Source organism: Solanum dulcamara, chromosome 10 (genome assembly GCF_947179165.1).
Source record: "Solanum dulcamara chromosome 10, daSolDulc1.2, whole genome shotgun sequence".
In the NCBI taxonomy this organism is placed as follows: domain Eukaryota; kingdom Viridiplantae; phylum Streptophyta; class Magnoliopsida; order Solanales; family Solanaceae; genus Solanum; species Solanum dulcamara.
Genome location: NC_077246.1, coordinates 6,691,964 through 6,717,455, shown reverse-complemented (window position 1 = coordinate 6,717,455; position 25,492 = coordinate 6,691,964). Strand labels below are relative to the sequence as shown.

General features: G+C 34.2%; 1 protein-coding gene across 2 annotated transcripts; it reads right to left on the bottom strand.

Annotated features, from left to right (window-relative positions):
* Positions 1-2,984: 2,984 nt before the first annotated feature.
* On the bottom strand, positions 2,985-13,345 carry LOC129870131 (peptidyl-prolyl cis-trans isomerase CYP37, chloroplastic). Of its 2 annotated transcripts, none has more exons than XM_055944744.1 (12): positions 13,125-13,345; positions 11,571-11,831; positions 11,375-11,464; positions 10,334-10,429; positions 9,701-9,808; positions 9,278-9,327; positions 6,065-6,167; positions 5,155-5,208; positions 3,747-3,905; positions 3,531-3,653; positions 3,358-3,407; positions 2,985-3,270 (listed from the first exon to the last, which is right to left on the bottom strand). In XM_055944744.1, exons 1-12 carry the CDS (start codon positions 13,269-13,271, stop codon positions 3,156-3,158), a joined length of 1,356 nt encoding a protein of 451 aa, XP_055800719.1. In that variant the 5' UTR covers positions 13,272-13,345; the 3' UTR covers positions 2,985-3,155. The 2 variants fall into 2 exon arrangements, with proteins under 2 accessions (XP_055800719.1, XP_055800720.1); XM_055944745.1 differs by having other exon boundaries at positions 11,571-11,839; positions 13,125-13,215.
* Between the last annotated feature and the right edge of the window lie 12,147 nt (positions 13,346-25,492).

Sequence of the window (25,492 nt, the reverse complement as noted above, 5' to 3'; positions counted from 1 at the left end):
AAAAGACATGTAAATAGATAAAGATTAAAGAATTAATAAGAGATATATTAGTCCAATAATGCTCCTAATTAATATTTTCTTAAGAATTGTGAAAAACCTTATCTTGACAACTAAAAAAGGATAGAGGAAGTAAATATAATCTCCAACTTATTAATTGCAGATATTTCTCATTATCCCATGAATCAAACAATCCTTGAATATTTTATGTTTATTTTTACATATAATTTTTTTATTAATTATGATTAATTTATATAAAACTCTCATACTAATAAAGTTATGTTATGATAAATTGATCTCATGATTCATTCGGAGTTAATATTGAGGGCGTAGAGCGCGATCTGGAATACAAAACATTTTATATTGGTAGAGTTTGAAGAAGGACTGCATTTCAAGGATGTGATATAGACAAACTATTCTAATATAAGTAACAGTAATTGCTTTTACGGCTCAAACTCGTGACCTATAAATCACTTTAAAGAATTATACATTGGTGTCTTATCTGCATTCATAAGGATTTCTTGATCTTTATTTTTATTATTATCATAACTTTCATTGTGATAATAACCTCCACAATGTCCATAATTATTGTTGGTTTGTTGGTCGAATGAGTTGTAGTGTTTGGAAGGCTAGAGTTTGTAGTCTTTGAAGTGTCTATCCATTGGAGAAAACTGGTGAGTTGAGGTATTATAATTAGTCTCTTTAATTATGGGATTGTAATCTTAAATTGTTCTTTGAAGATACTAAAGTTTGCTCGAAAATCCTACACATTATATTTATAGGTCATATTTTTTACTTTTTTGAAGAAGAAGTTTTTCCACGATAATACTTTGTGTCTTTACTATTACTGTTACGTTTCTCTTAATTAAGGAACCTGGTTCCTCTAGATAGTAACAAACTTGATAGTTTCACTGGTTCAAAGGTGCGCTATAATATTTCATCCATATTCATGATACCTTTTCATATTTCTCAATACATAGAGGTATTCAGAATTATATATATTGGTAAGATTTTAGAAAAATAAAAATTATTCTCTTCCTTTTTACTTATAACCTCATAATGGTTCGTTTGGTTTTAATTTTTAACTTGTAAAAAGTTTAAACCTATAAACCGTTCCTTAATTTTGAAACTCCAATAAATTTTTAAATTTCATGAATCGCTCCTTAGTTTTGAATACATAAAGATTTGAATGCAGTGAATCATTCTTTGATTTTAAAACTCCAACAATTTTTTTAACCTCATGAATCATTCATTGGGTTCCAGTACTTGTCAATCCTTCCTATTCCAACATCATTTGTTAAAGTTATTCGGTGCTTTAATTAAAAACATTTCTATCCAAAACTTCTTCGTATAATTAAAGGTGGTTGAATATTTTTAATAGTTTTTAAAATAATAACTAATATTTGATGATAATAGTTATTTACTCACATTCTGATTTTCAACTATAATGATCTCCTCAATCATTTGGTTTAAGAGTGTTAACGATCAAGATAGTGGAAATATCAGATAAAATGATTATGATTGTTATTTTTTAGTTTTTTTTTTCACTTTACTATTTTTGAAATCACAGATAATATGAATATCAACTCATTTTTTCTCCATAATAAATATAAATAAATTAAAATATTTTATTTAATCCATTTTCTACCCTTTCATGCTCTTGCCGCTCCTAAATCGTCAGCATTCAAGTCGTAGACTGGAGTTAATACGTTCAAAATTCAAATTGGAAGACAATTCAAAAGTTGACTAAGCCAACATATGACTGCTGGACGACCCACTTCTTGCCATGAAGATTTTTTTTTAAATCAATTCTCATAAAATAAGAAAATAAAAATATTTCATCGGTTTCAATTTATTTGTTTTATTTTTCTTTTTGATCCATTAAAAGAATATCTCTTTCTTTTTTGATAATTCGTTAATTTAAGATCACAAGATTAAAAGATATTTTAGTACATTCTATATATGTTTAATCTAAGACCACCAAATTCAAAATACTTTTAAAAACTCCGTTCCTAGCTAAAATCAGACAACCAGGGAGTATAATTTTGTGTTTTTACAAGGTCTGATATACGAGTCCGTTTGGATTGACTTATAAGTTGGTTTCAACTTTTTTGAGTGTTTGACTGACCAACTTAAAGACATTTTATGCTTAAAATAAACCCAAAAAAATAATTAAATTTGTTTGACTTAGCTTATCTAAAGTAGCTTATAAGCCAAAAAAATAAAATAAATTGAGCCAAACATGCTCTTAATACTCCTTTTCCATGCAAAGAAGTCAATATTCTAAAGTGCTATTGCTTACAAAGTCTCCCAAAACTCAAACGACCTGGTCAAAACACGCCTAAAATACCAACGCCACTATAAAAGTAAACAAATCCATCATCTTTTCTTTACCTTATATTATCATTCTTGAAGAACACCTCCCTCTTGTTCACATTTTCGTGATACAACTTCTGTCCTGCAACTCCTTCCCTTGTTTGTCTTGAGCTGTTCTAAAAAACACGAAATTCCTATCTCCCTCAACAGTGATAGTATCAAGAATATCAAAGTTAACTTATAATATCTTTCGAAGAAACATGGAGGTTTCACTTCTACAAGCAAAGTCACCAGTAATTGGCAAAACCAACAAGCCAGAAAGGAAGTTTCCTGCATCACCAAGGTTCCAACGCAGAGATTCATCACCACACGTTTCAAGACGACCGGTGAGAGCAACAGCAACAAGTCATTATAGTCTACGAAAAGTTCATGGATCAGCTAACAAAGAGATCATAAAGAGGGCATTAACACCACCAGTTCGTCGACCAACTTTGAGATGGTTGGATTTTAAACCAACTCCTAGTCGCCTTTGTAATATGTCTGCAGCATAGTTTTAGTCTTTTTGTAGTTACTTGGATTTGTACAAAAGAAACTCAATATATCAGTTTTTTCATTTGTTTACTCTTATAGTCTATTCTACTATATATCATATCCAATATATTATCATCCTCTGCAAAGTAAAATCCAATTTGGATTGAAAACATAGTGAATGTGGTACACATCAAGAATCAAACACTTCATTTTCTGTTTTACAAGAAGCAGCATCCACTTTTGGTACTAGTAAATGACCAGCAACGAAGAATGACATGTAGAATTTTCAAAAAATTGAGGATATAACAAGGTTAGTTCTCCTGTGGTGGTAAAACGAGGCGGTCTCCTCCTTCCACCAGCTTTGCAGATCGAATTATGTCACCAGTTTTGATCTGAGGAAGGATATCTCTCCCAACAGTTGTATATCTGTGCATCATAACACAAATTATCACTGATTTGTTGAAGACTAGGTTTTCATAAGTTATCAGACAGCAGAGTTGCAAGAAACCATACCCGAAAACCGAAAATTGACCCTCATCAAACGACAATCCTCCCAAGCCAGACTGAGAAACAACATTTTGATTGGATAAGTTAGGGGCGATATTCTATAGCTAGATTCAAGTGGTAACTTTAAGAATAACAAGAAGAAAAGAAAGAAAAGTCTATAATGATGAATTTCTACTTACATTTCTCTTATCGTAAAGGTAGAAGAAGAACTGACTTGGTGATGAATTCTCATCTAATACCTCACTATGAGCCATTGCAACTGCACCATACACGGATAACGGAAGCACAGGCAGCTCCCCATCCTTCCATAACAAAAGGAATAAACCATAAGCACAAGCACAACAGAAGTAAACACCAAAGAGTGGTCTGTTATTATCCATGAAACCTCTGGATACCTGAACGCTTAATGTTGTTCTGTAAAGGGGCTCAAATTGTCCGGCTGGCTTGATTTCCAAGGGAACACTGTACCCAGTGGACTTGCCCACCTCGCTTTCTGAAAGAATTGCTTGGTTTGCACAAGTTAGCTTACTCCCATCATATGCCCCATCAACCACCTAAAGAATTACAGATTTGTTGTCACAAGACAGAAATTCTTATTCAAATAAATCTAAAGATGAGAAGTCTTAAGAATGCAAGCCTTTACAAGCCACATACATAATAAGATATAGAACCAGATCACAGTGAGATAGTAGCTCGAAACATCATGGACCACTTGTTATACTCATCTTTGGTCAGCAAGTATATGTATATCATAATCAAGAAATGCAAAAATTATTTCCCATGCTCTCATTGTGTAAACATAACTCCTGAAGACATCACAATGATGGTTTTCCATATTTTAGCAGAGTGGCAAGTTGATAATCTAGAGATATGGAAAGGAAACTATAACAGCCATACTCTTCAAGCAAAGTAGTTATCAGGCCCAGCAAAAATGATGTGAGAAATGAAAGAAGAAAAAACCACCTTTAGGTGTCGATCATGCTTCATGTGAAGAAATACCTGAAGTCTGATCAGTTCCAATAACGGAAGTACGGAGCCAAAGGGGAAAAGAAGAGAGAAATAATTTGAAGTTGATAGAGTCCCACATCGGTGTGGGATGGAGTTGTTTGCCTCCTTGTATGGTCGTGGGCAATCCTTCATAGCTAGCTTTTGTGGTTGAGTTAGATCGAAGGTTCATTTCTTAACATGGTATCACAGCGAGAATAATCCCAATTTTTGGTTTACCCAATATCTGCCCCCCATGATATATTTACATGCTTCAAATGTCCAATCTTGGCATGTGAAGGGGGAAGAGGGGGGGGGGGAGTCCTTCAATGGTACAGGATGGGGTTGGTTGCTTCCTTATATGGTGTTGGACAATCCTTGTCTCATGAGCTAGCTTTTGAGGTTTGAGTTAGGCTCAAGATCACTCATCAAAGTAGTACAGAAGTTCCTTATCCTTGGGATGTAGATGTTTCTTATCCGACAGAGAAAAGAAGCTCTCCACATAGACAACTAACAATATGGAAAATATTTAACGGAGACAAAAGAAAACAAGTAGAGTGTACAAAGTAGACGTGCACGTGCAAGAACCAAAACAATTTCTACATTTTGCTTAAGTACATGTTGAGGACTACACAATCACAGAGTGATACAAGAAAAAATACATGCAAGAACATTGCACTCAGCTCTCACTTAAAGGTGGTTGAATAGTTTACACACATAATGATCAACACTTACAATCCTCCATCCTCCAATCTGTCCCAAAAGACAACTTTGCATAATGAATACTTACAAGGATGATGTGAGATTTCACTACCTTACCAGTTTTGCGAAGTTCCCTGCAGTCAGTGGTGTTGAAAACCCATCTATAACAACCTGCATCAAGTCATTATACAGTAAATACTTTTGAGTTAGACGAAATATCTATCTGAAGAATATTAGAAGTTATAATAGTAGAATATAACACTCTTCTGGTGCAGGCTCTATTATAAGACAGAAATTGTCACCCCCTCAGAAAAGCAGAAACAAATGTTTAATTGAGGAATACTTCATAATACAAAAGCAACACACTTTTATCTCAAAGCACGATATAGGACAGGTAGTTCAAAGAAAGAGAAGAGACGGTACAGCCATATTATCACCATCAAGGAAACAAACAAATGACAGGTTCGAATCATTAGCAAATAACTTCCCAGAAGGATCAGCCTCATAACCAAAAGGTCTATTGATGCTTAATACTTTAGTATTTACTCACCCAGGGAGTTCTGAGGACAATGAATTATTTTATTAGGAAAAGATCGCTTGAAACAATCGAATAATCATTTTCTATAAAAGAGGAGAGACATAATAATGTAAATAGATGATACAACATAGAATCCAAAATATGCATGAAAATGATATGCATTCACTCAGCAAAAGATGACACATATGATCTTCGGTAGCTCTTCAGGAAGACAAAGCAAGAAACAGATAAAACTTTCCCTTATGTGATCATTAGTGTATCCGCTGGAAGAATGGGGCTGTTCTGGACATTTGAATAGCATCAGCAGATATCTATATAACGGTGTATGCCAAAAGAATTGGACTAGTGATGTGCAAAGCACCCGTGTGCCAATTATCAAGTTCAGAACAAAGGATCAAACAAAGAAATGGAGAGTGCAAGAGAATTTCATGGCATCCACCCAGGTCACCACAGTTCTAATCTGACTCTCAAGTAAGGGATTCAGCATACCTGAATTTTTGCAGTGCTTTTGGCTTCACCAGCAGCTTCAGGAGAAAATGCTGAACCATCTACTTTCTCAAATGTAAATTCAACTATTCCTCTCCCTGTGAGCCTGACGCATTTAGTAGAAGAATATAACACAAGCCATCTTCCCCAAAAAACCCATTAAGTAGTTGTTTTAACATGGTTACTTATAACTTGAACGCAGGGTGCTTCAAAAAGAACCAACTCAAGTTTTCCTACATAGCAATGCAATAATGTTGCTGCTGAAGTAATGAGAAGCCATAATGTGAACATTTGGACATACAAAGGCACCATGAGTATCAACAAGGCACATTTACTATGCAGATGTAATCGTCCTTGGATTTTATAATTGATGTACGTACATGTTTGTCAATAAGCAACTCATTTGTAATTAGTGGAAATGTTGCTTTATATCCTTTCAAAGATCTGATGTCATTGTCTCATTGATAATTCGACAGAACCTACACCAATGATACTTATTGTTTGAGGAAGGGGGAGGGGAGAAGTGGAACAAGAAATTAAGGTCCACACCTACAATGTACACAATTTGTCATCTTTTCAGTATTACTCTTATTCCCCATAGGAAGATTTGCTCATATCCGGAAATATGTTTATCCTGCCATATCATGTGTATCATTTAGTGATTTAGTCTGTCCCAATCTAATTTAAAACTCACATCTGGGAGTAACAACATTTCAAAACCCTTTCTTTTAGTTACTCCTGCATTTCTACGTAATTCCTGCAAACATTTTGGCACTGAAGTCTTCTCTAAAATGGAGCTCAAATCTCAAGTAAACTGTACTCTGAACAGTCTCAATAATCATTAAAGGTTCTCCTGTAGGATCTTCCGCACCATAAAGAGACGTGAGAAGAGGTAATTGATTATCATCTTTTCCATTTGTACTGGTCATGAGAAACTTTAGCCTAAAATTGGTTGAGAGTGTTGGAACTGTGCGACCCGCTCATCCGAAAGTTTAAGTTGTTAGAGAGAGAATACTTTGTTTACTTAATTATGTCTTCAACATGCCCCCACGCATGAGTTTTATCCTTTTCCAAAAGCAAGCATGTGAAAAATCTTCTTTTGATGATGGTTGGCTGTGAGACTCGAACCCAGGACCTTTGCTTGCTCTAGTGTGACCAACTCATCTAAAAGTTTAAGTTGCTACATAGCATATTTTATTTACTTAATTATGTCTTCAATAGAAGGGATTCAATATTAGGAACATAAAATTTTTACTAGTTTTGTTGCAACAGGACATCGGCTAATTTGTTAGAAGCTGAAGACATGATTGACTTTCTTAGCTTTCTACACAACCTGTAAAGACCTCAATCCTTTGGATGTACTTTTGACTAGCATTCTCTTTTTGCTGGTTTACAAATTAAATGTTCTATCTAACAATCAAGATGTTAGGAACAGAGAAGTAAACAGGTGGATGTTTGTTATATTCTTTATGTAGATACTTTGGTTTTGCGTGATGTAGAGTAGGAGCAGCTATTACATTTGAAGAGGTATACTGTTTTAACTTTTCAGCCGGTGCAGATAAGACCACACCATTCAGGAGTTAACAGAGACAATGTCCATAAGGTTAAATATTTTCCCCACAGTATATCTTGGACAACCATAAGGATCCATACATGAAGACATAAGAGTTTTGGAAGCACAGAAATGTGAGAGAAAGTAAGTAAGTTCATGGAAGAGGTAATTTCTTCTTTTGTGGAAAACTGACACTAGTGAATAGCGCACTTGATGGCATCCTTGCCTACTTGATTTCACTCACAGCTATCCAAGCAAACAGTAGAAGAACAATTGAACAAGATCAGGAGAGGAACTCTTAGAGAAGGAAATCAGGAAGGAAGATTCCTATGGTATAATGGCAAAAGATTGATGCAAGAAAGGTCAGCGGGACCCAGGTATCTAAAACCTATGATTACATAACAAAAGCTTACTGTTCAGAATCTTGGAGAATTAATGATAAAAAGAATCAACTATGTAAGCAGGTGATCAAGCATAATCGTGGGATGCAGAACTGTCACTTCTTCTCACGGTGTGGTCATTTGGAAACACAATAAATGTTTATGGAGTGAGTTCCAGAATAAAGTAATGATTCACTACTAGTTATGGAAGGAGAGTTAAGGTTGGGCTTCATAAACGGCATGGGAGGACATTCTAGCATAAATCTTTTCAGAACTATGTAGCATGGGAATCAGCAAACCCAGTAATATTGCTAAATACTGTCATGAAAAGGGCTGGAACATTCAAGTGAGATGAATTTTAATGATTGGGATGTTGAAAGATTTTATTCATTATTCAATATTACGATTAATTGCAGATGCACGACAAAAAGATTCCTCTTCTGGATAGTAAAGAAGAACAGGAAATTCTTAGTGATGTCATGTCTATTAAGAGAGGAAACAAGAGGAACTAGAGATAGTCATGGAATATGATCTGGAGAACCAAAGCTCCAACTAAAGTAACGTTGAAGGTTTCCATATGTGCAGCTGGTGAGTCTCTGATCAAGGAACACTCAGAAACTATGAATCACACTATGTGACATGGCAAATATGTTAGGCAACTCTCGCGCATGTTTTGAGGCTATATCGGGTACAGTGTGGTAATGCCTAGCAACTTGTAGTGCAATTGGCAGGGAAAAGGCTGAGGCAAGAGCAGAAACAGATCTGGAAGACCGTTCCTCTTTGTATATTTTGAAAGACTGGTAAATATGAAACCATATGTTCTTTAAGGGAAAATCAGAAAATGTACCTTCATCAAGTATAGGTGCATTAAAATTTAAAGATTTGGAGAAAGGGTTATTCTGTAAATGATATATAGATAATGATGGACCTTTTATGATACTTATGTACTTAAAGGATCCACTTCCAGCCAACTTTTACACATAAGCAGTACCTCCTTGGTGCTGCTGCTTGTAAAAGAGGAGTTGCACAAGTGCATCTGCAACGTGCCTGCACTTTCCATTGTGTACAGGACTTCTACCAATCCATAAAAATATCCCAAGAATCAGAAAACAATCATCTCTCCCTCTCTAAACAGAGGACGGTATTAGTCAAGGTGCGCACAAGCTTGCCTAGACACCACTGGCACTGTTACAAAATAATTAAAAATAGGGAGGGGAAAGACAGCAATCTATGTGCCTAAATTCTAAATGCTATATTTAGAAGAGAAATCACGAGTGGCCTTACCTTGGGTATTTTAAGTACTGCTGAGGCAACAAAAATGATAACCCTGGGGCCTGTAGAGAGATTATGTCTTTGAGATATTGTTGAATAAATCAAAAACGTTACACTGATAATGTTATTAGAGAATGTATAATTGTGAAAATCGTAATGCATGAGAGATTTGGATAGTTTGATGCTACGGGCTCTTTGCCTCAAGCTTTGTCCTTTGTTATATTCTTCAAAGCACAGTATCATTTCCTAAGGGCACAATTTGAACCTTAGTACAATTTTTTTTTCTTGTGAATTATTCAAACACAGTAATTGTACTTTCCATTACTGATTTGCCCATTTTCACAACAAAAGAATGACACTGTTCACGGAATCTTATATAAATGTCATGGGCATTAGTAGTAAATGTGTTTAACGTACAAAGGAGCTCATAAATACCTGTAACAACTCCAACTGTGCAACAGTATCTAGTGTAGATGCAAGACAAACTGATATTTTATCTGGATCTTTATCCTTTATGTACTGTAGAAGTTTCTGTAATCCACCCTGACAAGATAAAAAGAAAGTCATCTTGATTGCAGTAAGATTTGTGTTTAAAGGTATCATCAGTTTAGATGATATCTCTAAGAAATTTAAGAAATCTGTGAGACAGACAGAACATTAATCCTTGAGACCCTGATTGGTTGCATTGACATCATATCATTCATTCATGCATGATAAAGATTATCGCTGGAATATCATCATGCAAATCGGCAAATGTACATCACAAGTGCATAAGATTTCCAAAACTTCTGCAGCAAAACAATGTAGTAAAGCAACAACAGATGTACTCCTGCGTCAGATAGCCATCACTGATATTGGTTCAATCAACTAAAGGATCACATATATAATAGTTCCCAGTTTCTTTTCTTTTTGTTTTCTCTTTCCTTTTTTTCATTTTGGGGTCTAAACTGTAGATAGTAGAGATTGAACCTCGACACTGATACAAATTTGTGACAACCTGGAGTGTAAAATGAAGTCATCTAACCTGAAGTACTTTTAAACTAAACAATCTAAGTCGTTTCATGTTACCTTGCCGTCTATAAAAGATGTGTACAAGACGGAACCCTCTTCTTTCAGTTCAGCTGGTACGCTAGCCAAGATGGATGCCTTTTCATCTGTTGCAATCTGAAGAGATATTGAAGCATTAGAATAATGTACATAGTTCTGATTTCATATTTGATTAGGGTAATACCTTCACATGAGATTAAAAGAATGGTAATTATAAGCCAAAATTGTGCAAAAACATTCCCTGCCAAATTTTGATTTTTTTTTGGTGTGGGGGTAGGTGGTGGGGGTGGTGCCAGATTGATAATCATTTGATTGCAACTTATTCCAATGGTTACAGTTCAAACCAATTTTTCTATATTTGATCAATGATCGATAAAATCATTATCTCACTTCAAGGCCAAGGGGATTATTTCATCCCATGAGAGATCATGACGACCTCAGAGACAAAAGTAAAAAAAAAAAAACATTTGCGTCTTCGCTCTACTTTGACCAGCTCTATCACCTCACCAAACCCCAAATCTAACTCCAACAGTCCTCCTACTCAACCTCGTCACCCCGACTAGTTTTTCATTTTAATATGTACTTCTATGATGATTATCTAATTTCTAAGGGTATAATTTTCAGAGAAGATAATATAACTACAATCACTTAATTTGAATCGGACACAGAATAAAAGCGGTTAATAACTTCACATGATCACATCCTATCATTATAAGTGATTTTATTATTTGTTATTTGCAGAACCAAGCAATCCATTACAGTCAGTTGGCATGCAATGTCAACATCTTTGAGACTCTTTGAATTCTCTATACTATAACTCAGTTTGATGGATGGTTTAAATGAAAAATATGAAAGGAAAGATTTCCTCCTTGTATGGATCTTTCTGGAAAACAAACATAAATGAGCATCTATTTTATTCTTTTTACTGTATGGAAATGGCCTAATACCCAACATGTCTGTTGGATGGCTGAGATCCATGTCGAAGAATGATTACCTTGCTGGAGGATCAAATCTAAAGTGTCTTATATATAATTTGGTTGCCACAAAAATATTATGCAATACCTTAAGCGCTTTCTTCACATTACCCTCCATTGTTCCAAAAGGTTTTCGCTGTGGAATCCTGAGCAAGTAAGAAATGTCCTCAAGAGAATCCTGCGAGGAAATAAAGGAGGAATAATGATACTTCATGACTTACTATCTACACGACCAAATAGGAAAATATTAAATAGAATATATAGGCGGAACAAAATAAGACCACCTGTATAGTTTTCATATTTGTGTTGGCTGGGATAGCTCTTCTGAGAGCTAATTCTCCTGTCCTAGGGAGACTTTTTGTTTCAGGGGAATAAAGCACTGCCTCAGCAGGAGAAATGGACAAATCTTGCAAACCATACAAAGGTACTGGAGATGCAATTTCAATAAAGATAAGGATCACCGCCATTAAACTCTGAAATTGCTTGACTGTACTCTCCAAATGTGTTAACAAAATGGAAGGAGCAGTTGGCCTCTTTGTCAATTCCTGCATGACTGAAAACCCATCAAGAAGCTGAGAGGGTTATAAAAATTGTGTTTTGATCATTTTTGAAGCAACATTGAATCGGGAATACGAGTTCTCTAATAAGATGTTTATGCAGGTGCAAATATGTATGTTGTGTGTGTGTGTGTGTGAGAGAGAGAGAGAGAGAGAGATGTCAACAGTTCTATTTGAGATGAAAAAAAAAATATGGTTTCAAATGCATTATGCTAGTGTCACATGGAAAATCAGAAAAGCCATAGCCTATGTTACACTTTGCATCTTCTTCATTAACTAAATTTATGGATACATTTACCTTTGAAGACAAACTCCGCCTGTGTGAGCTCGTTCACATTCCGGTCCCAAGACCGGGTAAAGGAGGAGGGTTGCCGAGGGTTGGAAACAACCTCTCTATCCCATAAAGGCAAGGGTAAGGCTGAGTACATCATACCCTCTCCAGACCCCACTTGTGGAATTACACTGGGTTTGTTGTTGTTGTTGTTGTATTTACCTTTGAAAACATAATATACCTTATCTAGAACCTTCACAGTGATGAACATTTTCATACACTTGACAAGATTTGGGATGGTACAAAACTTTAGCAAGGAATATCAATTCCTCAAATATGTCCAGACACGAAAGTTCCACATTTTTACCTCCAAAATCAGATTCCTCCCAGGCTAAATGATTGCAAGAATTACATTTGATGATCCAACAGTCGTTTAAGTTTTGATAAGGATCAAACTTTTAGAGGTGAACCAGCATTCTTTGCCCAAATTAAATATCAAAAAACAGTTCTATTTGACTAAATACCGCGTTTAAGTTAGAATAAAGACTATTGAAACTTGTGATCTAAAACAAGTCTTAGAAGTTCGTGTGGCTATAAATCATGACATTAATGGGTAACTTGTTTCTAAATGTAAAAAAAATAGTGATAAAGTAATAAGTAGAATCATTCAATCTAACTATTCACAATTCTAAAATGGATGGCACAAGGCATAATACATAAACATACATTCAAAACTTAGCCTCGGAAGCACTCTAACTTTGAGATTACACTTAGACACCTTAACTTGGTCTCAACTAGCAGCTAAACACTCCAACTCACCCCACGATACTCATAAATTTTGGAGATATTTACATGTGCATTCTCAAAGTTGGAGTGATTGTTTGCCAGTTGAGAGTTGAGACCAAATCTGAGTGTCTGTTTATGTATTATGCGATGCCACAAGAGAATGATGAAAATATAACAGAATCCAAACTTAAAAATAGCTAAATTTTGAGCAGAATTGAACCAACCATGGAAACATTCTTCTTTGCGGCAATGCGAGTGAATGTAGCATAAATTGGGGAACGAAGTGAGAGATGGTTATGGAAAAAAGCTTTATTTCGGAATGAATGAGTCAAATTTGGAGAGAAAATGGAACAGGATAAAGGGGACGCCATTGAAACACAGTTGTAAGGTTCTATCCCTATCCGTTTTTTTTATCTTTCGGCCTATCTTTCGTTCCTCTCTTTTTTCCCCACTATTTTATTCTCTTCTGTTTTGTTTTGTTTTGTTGTACAAATATAATTACACAATTAAATTAATATTTAATTTAATTAATGCACATTTTATGAGAACAACATGTGAATTGTATGTTTGATAAAAAAAAAATAACGTCATTAAATTATTCAAATATTTGACAAAAAAAAAACTTTATTAATTGTAACCTAAAAAATAAAAATAAATAACATACAATATGAAATAACAAGTCAATATTACTAAAGCAAATAAATTGATTTTTTTTAATATAATACTCTTATTAAATTCCAAAAAATAAATTTTACCATAACTTAAATAAATATAATTTAAAAGCAAGAGAAATATAAGTCCATAATCCGATCCAATAATGAAATTCTACTTTAATTCAAATACTAAAATAATAACACATTTTGCTAAATGAAGAAAAAAAAGTATGAGCAATTATATTAAATCATAAGAAGTAAAGGTTGGAAAATGAGAAAAAAGGAAATGAAAGATAAATAATGGAAAAATTTAAAACATTCAAAAAGTAGAAGTAAAAAATAAATTAAAATATTGTAATTAAATCTTTTAACTCCCTTGAAAATTAGAGAGTGTAATTACATCTTTTCAGTTTCTCTCCCTCAATTTGTTCGGCAAAAGTCATAAGCTAAGATATGCCATTTATTTCATAAGCTTGGTGGTACGACATTTTTTAGCAACCAAGTCGGATACCCCCGATATGAATTGATTCATTCTGGCACGTGGATCGGCAATCAATGAAGGAGCATACTTAGAGAGCTTGATGAACTTGAGGGTGTAGTCCCTCATACCCATGTGCCTTGTCATAGATTTATAAACTCCAATATCTTAGCTTCCCTTAACTCAAGAGGGAAAAAGCAATCAAGGAAAGCATGTTTGAAGGCTTCCCATTGAATTAGTCCTTCATCCACCATATTTTCCATTGAGTATACTAAATTTGAGCAACACTTTTAAATTGATAAGCTGCTAACTCCGCTTTCTCTTTCGACGAGACCCCCATAATGCTCACTAACTTGTAAACCTCATCAATGAATTCTTGAAGATCCTCATCAACTTTTGAGCAATGAAACTTCGGAGGGTTCATCCTTGAAAAACCCCTCACCCTAGAAGCTGGAGTAGGAACATTAGGAGGAGTCGCAACCCCTTGGTTAGCCACCGCTTGGGCTGACATAGTAATAGCAATCTGGAATTCCTTGTTAGCCACTTGGTTAGGTTGGGAACCATTGTCTTGAGGAGCCGTTTAATCTCCACAAAGCATTGAAGCACAATAAATAGGGATAATATCATTTATAGACACTTAAATTTACAAAGCCAAAACTGTGAATAGTACTATATAAGTTAATTATCCTCGTGCAGTAAGAACAATAATTTGCAAATCTCAGTAATACAAACCTCGAAATTAAGTGCAATCCTCATTTTGTAAGACTGTAAGGTCTCCATAGTCGTCTGAATTAATGACTCTGCTTTCATGATTAATCGTTGCCCTTTAATTAGCATGTAATACTTGTCGGGCTGTTCTTGAAGCGAAATTTCAAAAAAAAAATTGGGGAATCTCCGATGCATTTGCTTGTTCTATTAAGAGATGAGTTATTTTTTTCTCTTAGTAGAACAAGCAAATGCATCGGAGATTCCCCAAAACTTTTTTGGAATTTCGCTTTAAGAACAGTCTGACAAGTATTACATGTTAATTAAAGGGCATTGATTAATCATGAAAGCAGAGTCATTAATTCAGACGATTATGGAGACCTTACAATCTCACAAAATGAGGATTGCACTTAATTTCGAGGTTTGTATTACTGAGATTTGCAAATTATTGTTCTTACTACACGAGGATTAACTTATATAGCATCATCCACAGTTTTGACTTTGTAAATTTAAGTGTCTATAAATGATATTATCCCTATTTATTGTGCTTCAATGCTTTGTGAAGATGAAAGAACTCCGCCACTTTAATATTACTATTTATCGTCCATTTATGTTGTGTTTACAAACATATGGTGTTATGTAATAAGTGAGGGAATACCTTTGAGTATAGGCTTATAAAAGCTAAGAGTATTTTTCCATCTTCCATCTTTCACACCATTAATGCTCTCAACACATTGAGATACTTCTGTCAGTATTTGGTTGTTGTGCCTGCATTTGGCTGCCAACGCAAAATCCTAACAACAAACAAAGTAACAAACTATACACATAAACATAAACATACACATCAAAATCTATAATTAATGTTACGTTTCTAGTGAATTCAAAATTGTTACCATTTGATTGGCATGATGTTCCCTTTTCCTCTTACCGAAAAATTCACCCAAAAAGAAAAAGACTTGTCTAATGTAAGGAAAGATAAGTGAATGAATCTTGAATTCACTATGTTATAATTTGAAAGTGTATGAAAATATACAACTGTATTTATAACAAGACAAGTACCTAGAACATAAGCTAAGTCATTAAATTCATGTCATATATATGAATTTTGTTACTAAAATTTCAACAAACTTTCCTTTTTCTACTTGTACTTATAAGGTAATTAAATTAGTATTTTCCCTCTTACTTGCCTCCAAGATACTAATAGAAAAATAATAAATACTAATCCTAAAATATAGCTCTAGATCAAATTTTCTCAAGATATTCTCTAGTCTATATAATTATATCTCTTCATTATTATACCTTTTTTATAAGAGTAAAATATGTGCTTTGAAAGATAAAAATAAGTCAAAAATTTCATGCATAAATATAATCTTTTTTATTATTAAAATAAAGTATGTACTATATTTATTTCATCTTTTATATAATAGTATATTTTTTTTGTTATGTTTATTAGATAATTAAAATAGTATTTTGCCTTCTAATTGCTTTGGAATCAAGAGTTTGTCATTATCTCCCTCAAAGATAGAAATAGAATAATAATAAATTCTTAAATATAGTTCTTGATAAGATTTTCTTAGAATGGTAACTAGTCTACATATTTATTTCTATTAATAATTAATATACCTTTTATATAAGAGAAAAATCTGTGCTTTGAAAGATTAAACAAGTCAAAATTTTCGTGCACAAATATGAATCATTTTAATTATACATACTGTCTTTATTTCATCCTGTATATTACAATCCTATTTTAGGAATCAAATATTTTTTATTCAGAATTCGTACCTATCTTACGTGCTTTAAATTATAAATTTATGATGCAAATGTGAAGTTACATATTGACGGCTTGACGCAATAGAGAAGTGTCACGATCCAGGTCTATCTCTTAGTCGTAACACGGTGCTAAGAGCCACAAATGACCTCCAAGTTAATCCATGATCTAGCATGAAATTATGTTATACATACATAGAAACTGAAATACTGATACAAAAGTTAAATCTGAAATAGTCTATTATAACCCAAATATTAAATAGACAAATATCTGGAATACTCAGATACTATCTCTGACTGTCTGAAAGCCTCTACTAAGATGAGTTATTGGGACAAGCCCCTAGCTAACTCTGAATGTCTGAAAAGTGAAAGACTAAAATAAGCGAACTAAATACAAAAGGGTTGTCCTCGAAAGAGGAGGACTCAACAAACTGCACTGCTACTGAGCTTATTCGGAAATGTACTAACCACGTGCTGGATACTGAGCGCTCGAACCTATATTGCAAAATAATATCGTGCGAGAGTATGTGATCAATACTTTGAAAGTACTAAGTATGTAGGGTATGCATAATATAAATAATAACTGGATGTCATGAATATTATATCTTGCACTGAATAACATGAAATGACACAATGATCAAGTAATAAAATATGCAATTGATATGTACTGAAAACTGAAATAACTGACTACATGTCACGATCCAAACCTATGACCTAGACGTAACACGATGAATGAAGCACCCGGAAGTAACTCACCCAAACTCTTAGCATTCATTGAGCATCTCATTGGTAATGATAAACAAACCAAGCAGAAAGATAAGGGGATATAGGGACTAAGAAATTTCACATTCAATAAGCGTCAAAGTCAACATAACATCATCCAGTACGTCCAACAATACCTTCTACATTAAAGACGTGGTGGGGGCTAAGACATGTTCTTAGCTCACCATCAAGATATAGGTCAAAAGATACCAAAAGTAATTCAAGAGTCTAAACACAACATAAGCTAGAAAGGTAGGAGTATCATTCCCGGATGATGGGAACTCACCACTAGTAATAGCCTTCAACGATCAATCTAGCCACAGGTAGGAGAGTGTGGAACGACGCCGATTCTTACATGGTGATATCATGTAGGCAAAAGTATGCGTTAGTACTTTGAATTTACTAAGTATGTGACCATGCTGTAGAATAAAGAACATTAAGACATTCAATAATCAATATGCATAAGTGAATGCATGCATGAGAAATCATCATATGAAAACTTAAAACATTTATTTTGTGAGAAAGTGACCTTAACCGACATTTAAGACCATGCGAGCTATTGCATGAAATCCAACATAACCTCCTACGTTGGCACAAAGAGACTACTTGTCGGGTAGAACTCCGTCAACTTTAATCATTTCTTTAACTTTAACTTTAAGGGCTAATTGTGGATCCACTAGCCTAAAAGGCCTAAAAGGGCTCCTATGTTGGCACATAGTTAATGAGACAAGGGGTTGTTACTAGGATTCCCTTACCGAATCTCACCTCAATGCTTCATTCAGTGCTAAGTCAATACCACAGAATAGTTCAATACGTCAAAATAGTCATAGCATATTGCTTGAGAATTCAAAACATCACATTCGGCAGAATAGCTCATTAAAACCTTTATCGATTCAAATTTGTGAGAATTGTCCTTATCACATAAAAAATCCTTCATTCATATCATTTCATCATTCTTTCATTTCATAAGGCTCCCTTTTTGATAATAGACATTGCTTGCACAAACATTCATTTGGAGTCAAAAGCTTTCAAGTCAAACTTCATTGGAAACATAGAAAAACTAGGTGGGCTCTATTCAATTCATCTTTCAAACATGCTTTTCAAAAGGACCGTTCATAAACTTTATCAATTGAGCCAATTCAAAACATACTTCAAATAACCTACCATTCATTTCAAAGATCCATAATAGCTTGAGATAGGAAATTACTTGAAATTCAATAATTTATGCAATTGAGTAGTAATATAAGCTTAGTTGAACATAATATCAATAATTTGAACCATAATCTAGCAATTTAAGAAGGATTGAATATTACCCATTTGAAAATTCATAAACTCAAGAGAGGACATTAGGACATTCATAGGTAGTAATCAATTTCATGCAATTTGAGTCAATAACCACAATTTCAATCACGCTTCATGCTAGTAAGAAGAAATTAGAAGTAATCAAAAAAATCAATACTTGAATCCGAAGGAATTAGTTGAAAAGGATTTTGGGCTTCATGGGTGGATGAACCCATTGATGAAGAAACCCACATACCTTAGAGAAGAATTTGAAGAAGAATTGGAGAGGTCTTGATGGACTTGAAGAAATATTGATAATAGGTCTTCAATGGGGAGCTTGAATCCTTAGCTTGAGAGGTAATCTTGTAGGAGGTGATTTGATAATGAGGAGGAATGAATTTTAGGGGTTCTAGGTAGTGAGAAGGGTGGAAAATAACCCCATAAATTGTCAAAACCCACCTACACATGTTCAGGGAAATGTCCAAGTTGCCCTCTGTTAAATCTGGAAAGTTTTGCACAAATTTGAACTATCCAAAAATAAGTTCGCAAAGCATAGATGTCCCATTTCAGTTCATTTTCTTCCGAAATAGGTAAATCGAGCTCGGGGCACACAATAACACTATTTACATATAAAACGCATGCATCAAATGCGTTTTATGTACCATTTCTTGCGCTAGGTCAAATTTGACCAAATTTGAGTTCAACTTGAGCTCGAACAAATTTGCTCTATCAGGGAACAGCTCTGCGACACGCCTTGGTCGTGGAGTCTTCTATTTTTGTATTTTCTTGGAAAATTTCATCTCGCGGAATACGAGTCCAAAAAATCTATCAAAGCCATTTTCCCTCTATTTTACCTTATTATGACAAACTCCAACCCTCAAAACCCATGGGACCTTACACTACAAGGTCATGCAACATCTGAGACTGAATTGTAAGATATACTATAAACCGGCATATATGCGTGTGAGCTATAACATGGAGTTTGATATACAATTCCCATCAAAAGGTCCCAATATACCTTGATAGGGTCCAATATTATTTTTTTATAAATCATTAAAAATTCGTTAACCCAACAAAAATAACCCAATAAAAACTTTTCGATTTTATTTATTGTCGATTCAATTTTTGCACACCTCTACCGACGACAATCAAGTTGGTTGCAATGGCGAGCTCCAGCGTCGATAGAGATAAATTGTTCAACTGATTGGAATGTGGCTATACCTCTTCTATTGCCATTGATTTCATCGCCTAAATCAACAATTTAACGGCGGTGATAAATTAAATTTCCCGTAATAAGGAGGAGGTGAAGAAGAAGAAATTTCCGCCGATTTTGTGTTTAAGAAGTGGCAACATCCTGCGCCGTCATATTGCTATGAGGTGACAAGTTTGTTAATGTCATTTTTATAATGTCTAGGAAGTACAAAATGATGATTGGAGTCGATCTAACGGTGATTAATTTTGAACAATTTTTTTAAAAAATATTTTTCTTAAATTGTAAGGAGAAATATCAAATCTGGTTTCTAGATTTCTTTTTACACTATTGATAATTTTTAGGGTGCTGATTTTTGTATAATTAGTTGATTCACTAATTTGTTACTAATTGTTGTTTCGTGTACTTCTATTATCATATCGTTTTGCTAGCCTTCTTTTTCCTTGAAGGCTATAAAATGGTTCCTCCATTATTTGCTACGTTGTTATGTCTTATTTACTTTTATATGTTCTTTTTCATATTGATATGTTACGTGATACTTGAGTCAAAGATCTTTCAAAAGTATTTTTTATAACTTCACAAGAGATAGAAATAATACATTCTACCCTCAACAAACTCCTATGACATTTCACTGATATGTTACTAGGTATATTGTTGTTGTAATTGATTAACGAATTTGACTACTCTCCATTTCTCTCTCTTTATTTTTTTCAAGTTCCTATTTAAATTTGTGATACTTGTCCATTTATATGTTAATGATCTAAATTTACTTAACTAAAATAATAATCTTAATCATATTACATATACTTATTAATATACCTTTATTCTAGGAAAAAAGTGTAGGGTCCAACCCCATTCCTTCAAAATCAATAAAGTTGCAGCCTACTTTTTTTTGTCAATAAAATGCAGCAATTTGCAAACTTTCATCCTTTTGATTGGCCTAAGAAAAGATGGGCAAGTTTGGTGCAAGTTTGTTGAAAGTTGGCACCAACCAACTTTCATACACGGAAGAAGTTTTTCACCCCTATAAATTAAGAGCTTCGGCTAATTTGTAATATACACCAAGATAGAGAGAAAAAATATTAGAGAGCAAAGTGAGGTATTCGATAGACTATAAGAAAATAGTCTATGAAGAAAAATAGAGTGTGAACGACATTTTTTAGTAAGGTGAAAAAAACCAAAAGAGTGTTCATCCTTTTTGAGTGTGTTGTGGTCACTTTAAATAGAGTACTCGTGACTACCCAATGTAAAAAATTTTACTATAGTGATATCAGTTGCTCCTCTTGGCTCGTGGTATTTTCCTTATTTGAAAGGGTTTCCACGAAATATTCTTGGTGTTATTTTTCCCTATTTTATTTTTACTATTTTGATCATATATATTTTTGTGTTAGTCCACATTTTTCTAATAAACTGGTATTAGAGCAAGATTTTATCTGATTATGCTCTGTGGTTGCAGCACAGTCTAAACTTCCACATCAGAAAAGATTTACTTTGATTTGCAATAGCTATATATTTTTGGGAAAAATGATGGAAGCTAAAACAAGTAGAATGGTTACTTTAAATAGTGTTAATTATGGCATTTGGAAGATGAAAAAAAAAGATCTGCTTCATGTCAAGAATTTTTATCCACTAGTCATTACCATTGTAAATTCTGATAATAAAACAGATGAAGAGTGAAATCTATTGCGCATACAGGTTTGTGGATTTAATAGATAATGAGTTGACGATAATGTGTTGAACCATATTTTTTGGGAGTCACATGTTCGTACACTATGGGAGCATCTTGAAAGCTTGTATGCTTGGAAGATGAGAACAACAAAAGTTTCTTAATAAAGCAGATGTTAGGTTTAAAATATCATGATGGTTCTCCAGTGATAGATCACCTGAATAATTTTCAAGGAATAATGAACCAGTTATCTGCTATGGACATTAAATTTGATGAAGAAATTCGAGGCTTGCTTCTACTAGGTTCCCTACCAGACTCATGGGAAATATTTAAAACTTCATCGTCAAATTCTGCTCCGGATGGTGTGATCTGTATGGATTTTTTCAAGAGTAGCGTCTTGAACGAAGATATGAGAAGAAAATCTCAAGGTTCCTCTTCGTCGGAAATCCTAGTGACTAGCCCTAGGGGGAGAAACAAGAGTCGTGGTTCTTCGAATAGAGAACATAATAGAAGTATATCGAGAGGCAAACTTACGAATATTGAGTGATATCATTGTGGCATGAAATGACACACAAAGAAGTTTTGCCGAAAGTTGAAGAGGGAGAACAAATACAAAGAGGAAAATAAAGAATATGGCAATAAATATTGCCTAGCCACCATCTCCACCGAAGATCTTGTTACAGACATTAATGCTGATTTGGTAAATATTACTTCTGATGAGTTAAGATGGGTTGTGGACACTGATGTTGCATCTCACGTGATATCAAGGAAAGATGTTTTTTTCTTTCTATACTCCTGGTCACTTTGGAACTTTGAGTATGAGTAATGATATTGTATCTAGGGTGCTTGGTGTTGGTACAATTTGTTTGGAAATTAGTGTTGGAACTAAACTAGTTTTGAACAATGTAAAACATGCACCTGATGTTCGTCTACACCTTATTTATGTTGGTGTTCTAGATGATAAATGATATGTTAGTAGCAATGGTGGAGGAAAATGAAAACTCATTAAGGGTTCCTTGGTTGTGGCTCGTGGTAACAAAACGTCGTGGTCTATACTGAACTACGAATTCTACTTATGCGAATATGGTGAATGCAGTTGAGAGCGATAAATTTTCAACACTTTGGCACAAGAGGCTTAGCCACATCAGTGAGAAAGGACTTAATGTTTTGGCCAATAAGAAATTATTGTCTGATTTCCAAAGTGCTAAATTAGAAAATGTAGCACCCTAAAAAAAATTAAGCTAAGATCCAAATCATTCTTCATATGCATATAGACCTAAACTCGATGACTTCTAAGTTGTGCATAGATGTTAAGATCCTTTTCTAGGTATTTGAAGTGTATTGAATGTGGTTTAGGGTCATAAGGAACCTCAAACACCAAGTCAAGTTCAAATTATTTCTATCGGCTAAGTTTTCGGATGAGGTCATATAAGGGTCAACTTTAAATGACTATATCTCTCAGCATATAAAGAGTTAGGAGAACCATGGCCTAACAAATTAAAGGTCTATGAGTATTCTTTCCAACGCCACCAATTTTTACGTCAATTGGAGTTCGAAGTAAAAAGTTAAGCCTATTTTACTCGGCATTGTCTTGCCACACGCCCGAGGCACTTTCGCGAGCTAGTGCACCAAGGTAGTGGATACTGCCTTTTCAGCGCGTTTTTCGCGCACCCAAAACATTTTTCGCGTGCTAGCACGTGCCTGGAGCCTTATAATTACCCCCCAAAGATGTAGTTCACCTTCCTAGTTCAACCATTTACCCTAGAAAGAGAAGTTCTCAAGAAACTAACTTTCTTCGAGGTTCATCCGTCATCCAAGGTAAGATTTGTCCATGAAATTTCATAATTTCTTCATCTTAACACCAATTAATATCTCCTACTTATGAAATTTATAGATTTTCAAGAAATTTTCTCAAGAACTAAACTCCAAGGTTCAAGAAGGGTTTTGTGGTTCTTCTTCTTCCAAGATCATTCTTTTCTTGGGTATTTATAGCAATTAAGGTATGTAAGGCTATCATAACATTGGACCAAGTTCTTCCTCGTGCCCTACCTCTCTATATAGTCAAGCGAAGTTTCAAGATTTAGTTTTTATTTCGATAATGTGAATTCTTGAGTTATCTATGTAAATTCCATTGTGTTCTTGTATATATTCAATTATACCTTGATGAGTTGCTTGAGTTGATTTTTTTTTGATATTATGGATTCATGTTTGCACTCACATAAACCCTAGTTGAGTTTTACATTAATTATTTTATGCATTGTTTGAGTTAAGGAATGAGTAAATATTTTTATCACTTAATTGAAAAAAGAGTTTGAACATGAGTTGAGTTTGAGGAGTCTTTTATTTATTATTTTGAGCATGAGTTGAAGAGTCTTTTATTTATCATTTTGGGCATGAGTTGAGAAGTTTCTTAGTCATTATTTTGAGCATGAGAATTATTGAGTATAAATGAGTTGAGCATTTTAAACATCTATTTTGCGATTGAGTTGAGAGGTCAAATTTTGCTTTTAAAATATGCATTCATGGAGTTTGAGATTATATCTATTTTTAAAGAGATGAAATGAGTTGAGTTTTGAGTTAAGTCCAAAAGAGACTAAATGAGTTAATAGAGTAAATGTACTCACTTGAGATATGAGCACAATAAATTATATTTTTGGGACTCGTATTGAGCACCGATTTGGATAAGAGTATAGAACAACTTGAACCCCATTAATTACGTAGCCAGCGTAGGATAGGATCGTACCGTTCATTTGGGCGATTCCTCATTGTCCCAAAAGAGGACTTTTATTGGATCCAGAGATGAGTTTGCGTTCCTTACCCTGGCAAGGTATTCGATGACTGTGGCAATGACAACAGTTCGTTGTATCATCACTAGCTCATAAGTAATGGTTATCGGTTAGAACAACTCCCCAAGAAGTAAAGTATTATATTTTTATATACTGAGTTGCATTCACTTACTTATGTTTTATAAAACATTATTTTATAAACATTGCATATTTTATTGAGTTGAGCTATTTCAGAGTTGAGTTGTATATCTTTGAGTAAATTTTCTTTCAGCTATTTTGCATACCATATATTCCATGTACTAATGCTATTTGGTACTACATCGTTTTATAATGCAAACGCAGGTGATATAGATCCTCAACAGACACATCATTGGAGATCAGATTTTTATCCAGCTTTTGGTGAGACCTCTTTACATTCAGAGGCGCTCTTCAGTCTTTATTTATCAGTTTGAAGTAGTTGTGGGCCTATCCTGGTACCTATTTCAAAGTCAGTTTTAGAGGCTTCATAGATTAGTCACAAACATAGTTTATTAAGTTATTTTCAGAGTTTATGTTTTTAAAACGTTGAGTTATATTCTATATATATTTGAGTGTTAAGATTTTATTTTGAGAAGTTAAGTTTGCATAGACTATTAGTACCCATCTGAAATCCTTTTCATGAGTTAAGTCTTTTGCTTAGTGAGTCAACCAAGCCAAGAGTTCGATTGGGGCCAACAATGGTCTCCGAGTGTCGGTCACGTCCAGGATGTAGGCTCGGGGTGTGACAATTTTGGTATCAGAGTACAAAGTTCAACTATTCTAGGGTGTCTATGAAGCCGTGTCCGTAGGATCTTATTTATGATTATGAGGGCCCCACTTCTATAAATGAGGCATTATAGACATTTAAGAAAATTTTCCTTTCTTTCAAATTCTAGATCGTGCAACTTATTTGTTCTCTAAGAAACTTATTCAGATTTGTGCATTTCTTAGATTCATTCGACTACCCCTCATGCTCAAAGTGGTCGAAATAGTAATGCTTAGATCCTTATTGATGAGTCACTTTGAGGTAAAGTTTTTAAAAAGTAAAGAGACTGCACCAGGCTTGAGAGAAGCCAATTAGCGTGTTTAAGGCTATCAATTCGAAAGAATGCACTCTTATTCATATGAACCGTGCATTTGAGCTAGGGCAAAATGTATTTCCAGACTCCCTTCTATAAACCTTACTACGGATGTTATCCTTGAGAGGGAAGTTATGTCGCTATATGCTTAGTGTTACCACCTGAGAGAATGTGAGTTGAGGCATTG

Excerpts from the sequence above, each read along its gene's own strand:
- LOC129870131 (XM_055944744.1), bottom strand. The coding sequence starts at position 13,271 with ATGGCGTCCCCTTTATCCTGTTCCATTTTCTCTCCAAATTTGACTCAT. Across the intron at positions 3,408-3,530 it reads ACCTTTACGATAAGAGAAAT|TCTGGCTTGGGAGGATTGTC; the intron begins GTAAGTAGAAAT and ends GTTGTTTCTCAG. Across the intron at positions 3,271-3,357 it reads GGTCAATTTTCGGTTTTCGG|ATATACAACTGTTGGGAGAG; the intron begins GTATGGTTTCTT and ends TATGATGCACAG.